General features: G+C 36.7%; 1 protein-coding gene across 5 annotated transcripts in view; it reads right to left on the bottom strand.

The window, feature by feature from the left end:
- Positions 1-12,198, bottom strand: part of LOC145678894 (coronin-2B-like) — a 244,502-nt gene that overhangs the window by 57,818 nt on the left and 174,486 nt on the right. For 4 of the 5 annotated variants that reach the window (XM_081749479.1, XM_081749480.1, XM_081749478.1 and 1 more), the window contains exons 2-3: positions 6,720-6,796; positions 3,816-4,013 (exon numbers count right to left, since the gene is read on the bottom strand). In XM_081749479.1, the coding sequence (XP_081605605.1) occupies positions 3,816-4,013; positions 6,720-6,767 (246 nt within the window). In that variant the 5' untranslated portion in view covers positions 6,768-6,796. The remainder of the gene's footprint in view (positions 1-3,815; positions 4,014-6,719; positions 6,797-12,198) is intronic. The other variant, XM_081749481.1, reaches the window with a different exon arrangement.

Below are 12,198 nucleotides of genomic sequence, written 5' to 3'. Positions count from 1 at the left end.
ACCTGAAGTTATTCATTGACGCTGCTGCAGAAACAAGCCGTATCTCTAAGTTATTCGCTCTGTACTTGCAGCTTGTAGAAATTATGCGTCTTTTAGTTCGAAAGAACTAAAGACTTGAATCTTCATCTTCACTGCATGTGAGAAATGTTACCATACTTCTATGCAGCTGAGCATCTTTTGTATGCCAAGTACGCACATCTGTACTTACAAGAAATGTTGCGGTTGGAGGATGAAATGGATCTTCATGAATTCCAGCTATTTACAGGAGACGGTTACTTCACTATTCGTAGAAAAGATATATTTTGGAGTGGCATATGACGATTGAGCAGGTTTTAGCGAAAGCAATGAAGAGCAGCGGTGGACTGACCCATAGGAGAGGCATAACTGAAAAGATAATATCTAGGTGTGTGTCAAGTATGCCAGCAGCGTGCCACTTACGAGAATGTGTCGAAAAATTATGAAACAAAGATAGGCAAGAACTTCAGACTGGTCGGCATGTGGACCTGTACTAAAGCAGTCAATCGCGTGATATATTTCATCTAAAGAAATTCTTGCGTTGGTTTTGCCAGCATTCTCCATTCCTTTCATATCCGGAGCTCGCGTTCCTAAGCACTGGCATGGTAGGTAATGAAATGGTCAACTGATAAATCTAAGGAAATCGGATTGGCTGCTATGGAAGGAATGTTTGGACAGACTTTTGGAAATGTGAAACTTAAACAATAAGATGCGTATCCGTGATGAGCCACTGCCCGTAAACACCATACTTCAACTGAATCATATGAGTAGAAGTCCGAAAAAGAACTCCAGCAGTGTTTTGCTTACGAGCTTGCACCGTATTCACTTTCTCTTTTCACAGACATGTCCATGAGAAAAACGAAAAAGTCCGCTTTGTACGACATGTTTGAATATCGGACAAATTTTAAAACTCAATTTGAAAACACTGTGTACTTTTAGATGGAGGCTGGCTTCAACATCATGTTGTTTGGCCACAATATGGAACATACCTTGACGTGCACAACTCGTATGTGTCCTATGTACACACAAACTCAGGAACGAAAGTAACATTTTTTTTTTTTTTTTTTTTTAATGGGTATTGCACTGAAAACTGTACAAAAGCCGCTGAGCGGGAGCAACGTGAGTCAAAGGTTCAATCAGCTTTGGTGTTATTCACAAATGAAACCACATTATTAACAAAAAAAGATAAATTCCAAGGTAATTTCAAAAATAATGATTGTTTCGCCCGTGAGTTGATGGTTCATTTGACACAAGCTGGAATTCAAACCCAGCAAGCAAGAAGTGATGCTGACGCACTTATAGCTAAAACTGCTGTAGCCAAGTCTTTAAATCCATGTAAGCACGTCGTGATAATGTTGACATGATGTTGACGCGAGGATGTTGAAATTTTAATCATTTTGCTTGAACAAGGTAATAATCAGTACGACATCACATTTCGAAAGCTTGGACGTCTACAAGACGTGAGTAAGGAATTTAGTACTAAGAAGTTGTAAGATACACAGGCAAATATAATAACTGGTTTGCTCAGCTACTATGCTTTAACCAGATGCGACACATCATGTGGTTTGTATCGACAGGGAAAGAAAAAGCCATTCTGATTACTTCAAAAACGGGAAGATTTATGCCGATCACTTGAAGTTTTGAACCATGATAATGCTAGTGTACAATCTATGAAGCTGGAACATTATTTCTACTAACACACTACGATTCTCCAGCAATAGTAACCTTACTGGATGAATTCCAGTATCATTCATACATCCTTGCAGTAAGTCGCTCCCCATTCAGAACGAAATATAATTGGCAAAATTGCCACCCGCCAGTGATGCTGCGAAACACCATATCATCAGGTTCAATTGTACCGTGGAAATGATTTGCGAGTGACTGAATATGGATAGACAACATTAGGAGGTATCCTCGTACCAGCAAGAATGACCAAGGAACCCGCTCCGTGTAATATCCTGTAACTGTAAAAAGGGCTGTGAAAGCATGTACGGTTGTCGAAAAGCAGGAATCGTGTGCTCTAATTTATGTCAATGTCGAGGAATTGGATGCATGAATGCAAAACCAAATGATGAAGACCATAGAGATGAATGAGATAATGATAACCTCATCGATTTCTAATAAAATAAGTTCGAATGTTCTTAAAGTGCATACTAACGTGTAATGTAAATATTAAGTTAATTTGAAGAATACTAGGAGGGAAACTGCATTCTAGTTATAAACAAGACATTTTTTTAAAAAATACTTTCAAATCACTACTGTAGTTGAGAGTTACTTTAGTGTGTGAATTACGATTTTCCTATGAATAGGAGACTACCAATTTCTGCTACTTTCTAATGCTGTCAATAAATGATTTTTGTGCTACATTTAAGTGATGTAAAACTATGTATCATAAAAGCTTACTGCATTGGGAAAAACGTTGGCCATTTTAAGAGTAAATTAATAATGATGATAGTGAAAACGGTAACAGTTTTGTTAACATACGATAATTGTCCGTGTTGCAAGTTTTAAAGAATTTATTGCGAAAATCACGTTTTGTCCCGAAATCTTGAGTTTTGCGCTTCTTCCACAAATTGGGCTTGATTAGTATAAGTGTTACCTCGTTCGAATTTACGTTTCTTAAGATTTCCAATGATATATAACTCTTGGTCCTATGTGATAAAAGAAGGTGACTAGAACCGTGAAAGTGTATGTCACCTTATGCACTTTTGTACAAAGAGGTCAGAAAGTAACATAAGTTATATTTTTTTTCTCGGCTTGTATTGCACCGATTTGTGTCATTGTTGGCTATGACTGAGATAAATATCAAGGGCATCTGTTGGTGGTGTTTCGTTGGTGTGCAATAACTGTCAGTGTTGCAAACTTCTCATGATTTCTGAAAATATATCTTTTTTAAATAAAAAAAGCTGTTTTCTTCTTCCTCTTCTTCTAGAAATTTAGTACGATGGGCATATATGTTATTTACTTAGATTTTCTGTCTTTCAAGCTTTCCAACCATATATGATTCATGGCTTTGTGATAATTAGAACGGTTGCTAGAGGAATAAACATAAAGGGTGATGATTTCCATAAATTCCTTGTCATCGTCTAAAGATGGCGGACATTTTTCAAAATTGCGGGAAAAGCTACAGTGGGATTTTAGGGGACTTTTAGTATGTTATTCCTGACACATCCCCCTACTTCCATACCAATTTTCAGCTTGTTACTAATTTGTTCCTTTCTTGGCAGAAAAATGGGCTATCTTTACTGGACTATTAGGTTTACAGCGCCATCTTTTATCCGATCTTAATCTCTTGTCTTCGTACCCCGTACAATTTTTTTTTTCCTTTAAGATAACATCGTAAATATATGGTACAGACTAAAATCCAAGTTGTCTACTGCCTGTATGAAATTTGTACGATACATACATTGTAACAATATAGAATAATTTATTAAATGAATAAACGACTGAACATCATAAATAAGAATTTTCAGAACAGCAAAACTATAAAAACAGTAAATGAAATAAATATAAATACAATCTTGTAATCGATCACGAAGTGAAGCATTACACATTTATGATTACAATGAAAAGTAAAGGTCCCAGGATAGATGTATGTAACACTCCACGAAAAGCAGCGTAAATTAAGGGGTCACCAGATGGTATAAAGCTGAGAGACTAGAACGTGGTATCAAACTAAGATAGGGTGAAATTTGGAGAAAATGCCTAGCTCTCTACATGCTAAGAAACGACACTTCTAGTACATGGATTAATTCATCATTTACATATAATTTTATCGAAATGCAATGAGTGTAACGTACCCTGTCAATGGGGAGAACCATAAATGCTCCTCCTCCAGCAACCTCCGTGACGATAGCCACAAATTTTGGGTTGACCGCACAGAAGTTGGAATCGTGGGCATTTTTGGTGATTTTAATGTTCTCGTAACATTTCTCCTTCTTGGCTGGGTTGCCATACACATGACGGAATTTGGAGCTGCGTACACCACGGAACGAAAGCTGAAAAATAAAGGAAAGCCAAATACACAATTATCTTTCTGTAGTTGGAGATCTTCGATCTACACTGGATATAACTAAGCTAATTTACTTTTCATAGAGAATTCTCAACAGTGTTAAATAATAACTCATAATTTCATCACAAACCCAAAGCTTACGTTCATAAACTACAAAGAAATCAATTAGTATACTGAGCTAATAATGCAATTAGTCGTAGACTTATGACTACCTGCACTTACGACCGGTTATAAAGGTTGAGTTAGGTATTTATTATTATCAACGAATAAAAACACGTATATCACTAATATAGAAAAGCTAATATTACTAAGTTTAAAGGAATATGACCAATTTTGTGCATGAAAACATTATACTATCCTCCAAAAAATAGTTCAAAATGAATTCGATTGCTCAAACTATATAATCATTAAACGTCCATGACAGGTCTCTTCTAATGCAAAAAGTCTAGGACCTACATAATGCTGAAGTCACCAATCTGGAGAGTAAGTTCTGTCTACAACAATTATGTCAAAAACATAAAATTGATGTATGCACAATGTCATGTAAGATACTCAAAAAGCTGTAAAAATGTATTGTAATACTTCAACACTGTAATTGGAAATCTGCCTGTTGTGTTGATAAATATATTTTTACATTGTGGATTTAGAATTAAATGCGTATAGATAATTAAAAACGGGCAAACAACTGATGAATTGATCAAAGTACGGTATTTTATATTGCACTGACAATAGGCTACCACTTGGACGACTCACGACTGTCTAGTCGTGACCTAAGTTGGTTGTAAGTCGACGACTAACTGTATAAATATTAGGTCACAGTACAAGAACCTCAGAAAGAAAATAAGAATGTTTAATTTGAGCATGTTGACTGGCATCACAGATAACGCTAATTCACAATGATGCCGACGATTCAATTAGTGGCCTTGTAAATTGATTTAAGTTTAATGAATACACTGCTTCCAAAAACCTGCTTTATGTAGAGTTATGGTAGGGATTCATCTATAAGCCACGTAATCAATTTTTGCCTTGTTGCTCGTGTAAAATATGATTCACTTGTGGAATAGTGAACGCAGATAGAAAAACTACAGTAACCTACCAGTATGTCAGGGCCGGCTCTACCATATGTGCAACACGTCCACCTGCACAGGGCGGGAAGTTTCGAGGAACGGCAAAATCTGCCGTAACTATATTCTTTAAAATAAATATTTCTTCTTGGAAACATACTTTATAATGATGGTAGTTAAATTTAGTAAGCTGACCTTCTATCTGAATACTACATTCACAGATCATGTTTAGGTCGCATGTCACATGAACAGTGCTAAAGCAAACTGTCAAACAAATCCCAGCATGAATTGCTTGATTGTTGACAAATACAAGAGCTCAATTCTCGAAGAGTAGTGAACACCTGTTCCCACTTAGTTATCACAGTTTTAATATGAAAACTAGTCTTGTCTTTGTCACAAACAAGTTACTTATCATTGAAGGTGGAATCAAGTTGAAAAAAAAAAAAAATAAATAAAAAAAAATAACAGATGTAGAAGAAAACTCAAGAAATAAAGATAAAGAGCTGGTCGCACTGGAATTGCAAACTGATATATTTAAAGCTTGATATTGAATTATATAAAAAGGATTACAGTCTTTCCTGTGTACGTGTGTTTGCTTTATCTTTCACTAACATAATAAGATTATTATTTAAAGAAAAAAAACAGACACAACGAGATTGTATTTGTAGTGTTTAGACCTTTCTGAATGTGCGTGCACTTTTGCTCTTCTTCGTTGTTCATGATGGAATCACATACTTCTAAGATTTGTGGTTTTTGGAGGGGGGGGGGGGAATGAATGCCATTGTACGGGACGGCAATTTGCCTAGGGCCGGCCCTGCTGTTGGTCATACAGTCCTTTGAATATAATTAAGTGGTAAGTCACAGAGCTGTTTGGACAAGAAACTAAATGATTCACCACAAGGTCTGTATATCCCTGGACAAAAGCAAGAGTAACTTACCGAAACCTACGTAACCAACTGTACAAAATCAAATGGTAACCAATCAATGGGCCACAAGCTCCTTTGGCAAAAATCTACGGTGGCTCATTGGTAGGTTCATTACGCAGCAATCAACATATAATTGCAGAATCAGCAACACCAGAATAATCTCTTTTCCACCAATATTTATCATTTAATCAATATATGAGACGAAACAGGAATGGTAAGGTTACTCCTTCGAGAATAAATAACTTTAGTCACAATATATTTCGCCTACATCCAGTGTAGGCTTTTTCAAGAGTGATTTTTTAATGATGGTGTTTGAATTCCTCATACGATACAGTAATATTATCCTCAGCGCACACAGGCGAAGCCTACATCCTAAGTAAGAGAAATATATTGAGACTACTGTTCTTCAATCAATATTAGTAAATTATATTTTAGCTTCTTACTGGAGAATTTGTATATTGTTATATAGGTAAAAAAAAAAAAAAAAAAAAAAAAAATTAGCAAACAAAGTAATATTTACTGAAACAAATTCCAAATTTTACTTTAAAAAATCCAAATGATTGCTTTTAATAATGGTTTTATAATAATACTCTGTACTACATATTTGGAACATATGGATTCAAGCGTATTAGGTTAAAATGACTGCGCAAAATGATGTTAGTAAATAAAAATATGAGAGAGACAGTGCAATCAGTGTTTTACCTGTGACTGCGCTTGCAGATTTGTCATGACCCCCGTTTTCAGCACCATTGAATGCAGTGGTTTTGCAAATACTACAACTGAAAACAATAAAAAAATAACGACAAATAAATAATAATGTCTAAAAACAAAAAAGAACAAAAACTAAATATTAACGAAAAGAAATTTAAAATAGTAAATAATAACAAAGAAAAATAAACGACAGTAATCATACAGTTTGCTGAACGAAGCTTCCAGATGTAAATAGCAACTATCAAGATTCAACCATTATGGCTTCTTCTGGTCTCCTCTTGCTTTTATCCTCTCGGTATGTTGTGGTACAGTCCGCAGCAAAAAACCTGCAACATGAGCATGTAAGTTTATTGTGAAACGACGAAGTCTTTTGCTCCAAAATAAGTATGCAAGTGAGGGTGCCAAGGTTTCTCCTGGCGTGATTGGTGCCACTTAGGCGTTCCCTGCGCTGTTAGGCGTAGTTTCACAATAAACTTACATGCTCATGTTGCAGGTTTTTTGCTGCGGACTGTACAATTAATCTTCTTGCTCCCCCCTTTCTTATTGCATTGACGTATACGAAGTACAGTAAAGCTCCTGCTTAATTGGCAATTGTGAACTTGGTTACTCTCTGTAGAATCAAGAGTTGAAACTTAAAGAAAGAGTAATACTTTTTTCCCTTGTTACTCTACGTCGAGGCGAGAACTTTAAACTTGGTATGTATTGAGTGGCGGATCTAGCCCGGGGCCGGAGGGTCTAGGTCCATCAGTTTTTTGAATGGCAAAAATAATTAATATATTTTTGAAAGCTTAAAGTAAACTCATGATATACCTATCCTTGTTTGAATTTGAGTTTTTATGTTATGGCACACCAAGTTTTAAAGAACGAAATCTTATTCTTATTGTGAGCAACGGAACAGGACTGAGGCTTGAGCCTAATACTTTTGCCGGGCGTCCAAGTAACAGCATCAAATGAACACCATGTCACAATCACTAAAAACCACTCGCCGTCCAGTCTTGGTCTGGCACCTACAGATTTATAATCATCTTGGTTCGACGAAGAAATTATTGGTCGTTTAACATTTCAATTCTAATGACGAAGCCAAATCCATTGTGCACAGATGGGTATACTCTCAAAAAATAGACATACTTGAACATATCTGAAACCTGTGCCACGATAGAAGAAATAGCTATGTTGAAAAGTAGCTTTAATACGAGCCTTTACTTTCTACATTATTCTTTATGTGTTACCTATTACACTTTCTTCTACATAAACTAATGTGCGTTATTACTGATTATCCCTCATATTTAAATGCAAACAAACATCACTAAAGTAACTATTATGATAGAGGGTTTCGTTAGGGTTTTTGTTAGGGTTTCGTTTGTAATGACATTAACAAGGCATATGGACAAACATTTTTTAAAAAAATAATTTTAAAAATATATACAGTTAAAACTCATTCAACATTAAAAATTTCTAATAAACATGTAAGAAGGTAATTTGATTCGATACTGAAATTGACTATGAATAGTTCAAACTTAGTTCCTTATGATAGTTTAAACATTACTATGTTGTATCAAAATTTAGAAATTCTTTTAAGGTGACCTTGAAGGCTAGAGTATCACCAATAGATGGCAGCACGCTCCGTACCTCTTCAAAACATTTTGTAAGAACCGACAATATCCAAAATAAATCATGATCATATAAAGATAACCAAAAAAGTTCTGTCGCTTTTTCACCCACCACCTTCGAACATCGATATGTCACCTAAGACGTACAGGGAAGATCAAAAATTGTAACCAATATCATCGACAACCAACGTTCCATCGCGGTAGAACTCTGTGACCGTGAAGCGAAGAAGGTATCAAGTGCAATTTGCACCTCTACTAGGGATTTGAACTGGCGTTCTTTGACGAATTGTTCAAGGAATGGAACATGTGCGGACAGTGGAATGTCCGGGGACTATGGTGGATGCAATAGTGTTTCCCATCCATGGCATAGGAATAGTGTCCTGGATCATCCTAGCCACGTTGCATTTAGTGTTATCCTGTAACGGGAGTACCCCTTTGCGGTTCAGAAGTGCTGGCTCCAGAGTTTTGAGTTTTTCTTGAACACGGCTCAACGCTGACAGTACACAGTTGCATTGATTCTCTGACCAGCTGGTAGCAGTTCACGATGTCGCGAGCAGTCCACTAAACACACAGGAGGACCTTCTGGTGCAGTGCTGGTTTCAGCTATTTTGGAGCCGGATCATCGGGTGCTAACCAATGAGGACGGCTCCGCGGAGCTTCGTACAGGATCCACTTCTCATCACATGTCGACACCTTGTCCAGAAATGGTTCTTTTCTCAGACGTGACAGCAAAGAAACACAGCTTTCCGTTCGCGTTGCCTTCTGGCTAGGAGTTAAATCATGTGGGACACATCGACCAACTTGTAATCTTCCCAATTTGATGGAGGTGCTGCCGAATGCTTTCTCCACTCTCAATGAATTGTAGTCCCATCTTTTTATATGCCTGGCCACTGTTCGCCTCAATTGCTGCTTGAAGATCTTCATTTTGTACATGTGTTGGTCTTCGAGTGTTTCGTCACCGTCCTTCAACTTGTTAATCCACCGCTGCACTGTCCGCGTAGCCATGGCATCCTCATCAAAGGCCTGGCATAATTTCCGTCTCTTTGCAGCGGCGTTTGACCCACTTTGAACTCCGTACAACATACACGCCCTTATGGCGCTCTGTGGAGGTCCCATGTTCACTCTGTCCTTAGAAGTTCACGATGTAGCAGAACTGCCACAACCAGGCAGTATGTTGGATATACCCACACCAACAACTGACCTTCACCTTATCTCCTTTCGCATTCAACTCACAGTATGAGGGCCAATTGAACACAGACCTCCACAAAAAGCGACAGAACTTTCTTGGTTACCTTTATATATTCAGAAAATGATTAGTGCCATTTTTAATTATTTGTTTTAAGCATTTAAAGCTCTTCGGTATGCCCTTCCTCCTAATGTTTTGAATTTTAATGAATAGTTAAAGGCAATAAAGAATATAAGAAACGTAGAAAGTAAACCAGGTAATATCTACAAAACACAAACTAATAATAGTTTTTTAACGTTTTCTTAGAGACCAGAAAATTGGGCGTACAGCTTATGATGTCAAAATAGTGGCCTTCAAAACAATTATTAATTCAAATAACAAAGGTCCTACTGATCCGGAGAAATCTACGTCCCTGACTTCTCTCTAATCTTTGGCAGGAAATTCCCTGACTTTCATGACTGAAGATACGATACTTCTTATACATTCATTTAATAATGACAAGGCTCTTTTCAAATATCCATATCCAGTTTCAATAAAGATATGTTACGGTACTTATCCAATACTGCAATTATTATATTACCTACGAACATCTGACACTGAAACAAACATTCGCTAATATAGTAACAAGGTTACAGTAAAATATTCACATTTTGTTTCAATTAAGATTTGTGACTTGTGCAATATTGCTTATGTCGTTTTTAATGTCATCAATTTGTTATAATCTCCTTTTGCTTTACGTCTGTTTCTACTATCATTCGCCCTTTTTCATTCTTTAATTTCTTCATTTTTTAAAAATGCTGCTGCTTCTTTCTTTTCCTCTTCTCAGAAATCTTTCTTTTTTCTGTTGTAGATATTGACTGTGCCTGTGATGTGAACCTCTCATATATTTCAGAATTTTTGCATAAAATTTCCCTGACTTTCCCTGATTTCCAGTCTTCTTTCCCTGACCTCCCAGACCAGTAGGAATCCTGTATAATAACGTCTTTGTAGATACGTACTACCTTGCTTACTTTCTACATTTTATATATTCTTTACTATATTTAAATTACTAACTAAAATTCCAAATAGTAGAATTCAGCTTACCGAAGGCCCTTAATTTTACTCTTCAGGAACATTGTATTTATTCATTGTTGAGCGAGTTCTATTATTGGAAACAAGTAATTAAAAATTGCACCAATTATCTTCTGAATACACGCCTTGGATACTAATTTTCCTGAATTTGATTGAATTACTTTAAATTGTTGCTCCTACCAAAATAAATCTCCTTTTGGAAAAATTTGGACATGTGCTGTTATCCATTAGTGATTCGCACTCCTTTAAACTGACCTTAAGCAAATATAACTTAAGCAAGTCAGAACATTACATGCCTCAAGTCTTTCCTCCATAACAACCGTATTTAGTGCAATCACTTTCTTAATATCTAGGTTGTTTCCCCAATTTAGTCTAGTATGAAGATTTTCAAGGATTATTAAAGTCAGTGTAGTTCCTATTTTTGTTTACAATAATCCAATGAATCAACTGCGTGGTGTGTTGGAGAGGAAAAAAACAGGATACTATCGAAAGCTACCAATTCCTGTAAAAACTGCCAGAACAAAATATATATGTATTTACGAATACTTTCACATTGTATTTAAGGTGTGAGGTTTACTTCCGGGTTTTACGCATCGTTTCATAGACTACTATTTCCGGCGAATGTTTACAGCCATTGCATTATTTATCAATCCTCAGCGCTGGTGAATTCAGATTACTTGGATCAAAATTTATTTCGAAATCTACATTTTTTTCTTCTTTTAAACTAAACCTCTATTAACATGTCTGATTTGTTAAATGTACTAAAATTGTGAGTTCTGTTACCCACGAGACTAGATCTGGAGATGTCTCGTTTCGAAAAGATGATGTATAAGCGTTGTTTGGTCCCGAAAATTCCGTCTCACCTCGTGGGCAATACTAATTGTGGTTGCACGAAGACGGGAATTCAGTTAACAGTGGAATACAGAACACCTACATGTAACTCTACAACTCATATGGTTAAAGAAATCAGATTTACCGCTACACAGGCAAAATGGAGCTAGTGGACCTAACTGAGCCAAGCCAATTCAGTGAGGGTTCTACCTCTTATGTGGGGTATTGGGAGCCTTGTTTACACAGAATAAAAGTGAGTTTGAATTTTCTCAAATGAAGGTTCTTCTCCTTAGTAACAGTTCCTCCCTTTTCTGCCCCTTCCTTGCCATTTTCTTGAGATCCATGTTTACATTAGCAGTCACAGTTGTCATAGTGTATCCTGCGCAAATACTAATTTCAACTTTACGAAGGTATTTCCCAGATTAATTTTTACATTCAAATATCAACGGACACTAGCGTCATTTCGGTTAAATTTAGATACTATCCGAAACGGTGGTGAGAGTACTTATCTCGGAATAGTGGTTCAGATCTCCCTTGAAAGAAGACGCCCCTTGGTGCCTCATCCAACCTTGGTGTTGAAATGAGGAACACAGTGGCTCAGTAAATCATTATTCCGAGATAAGTACCCACGCTTACCTCTGATGCGTGGGGCTCTGATTCGATCCAAGGTCAAATAAGTTTGCTGGACAACATCATGTCCGTCGATTTCTTCGGGGTACTCCCGTTTCCTCCCACACTCTCATTCCACCAATTCTTGCATCATTCACTTCCC

This window comes from Thermobia domestica, chromosome 2 (assembly GCF_964235325.1).
Source record: "Thermobia domestica chromosome 2, izTheDome1.hap1.1, whole genome shotgun sequence".
Classification (NCBI taxonomy): domain Eukaryota; kingdom Metazoa; phylum Arthropoda; class Insecta; order Zygentoma; family Lepismatidae; genus Thermobia; species Thermobia domestica.
Note: the sequence above shows the minus strand (reverse complement) of the source record. Positions and strands in the feature narration are given on the sequence as shown.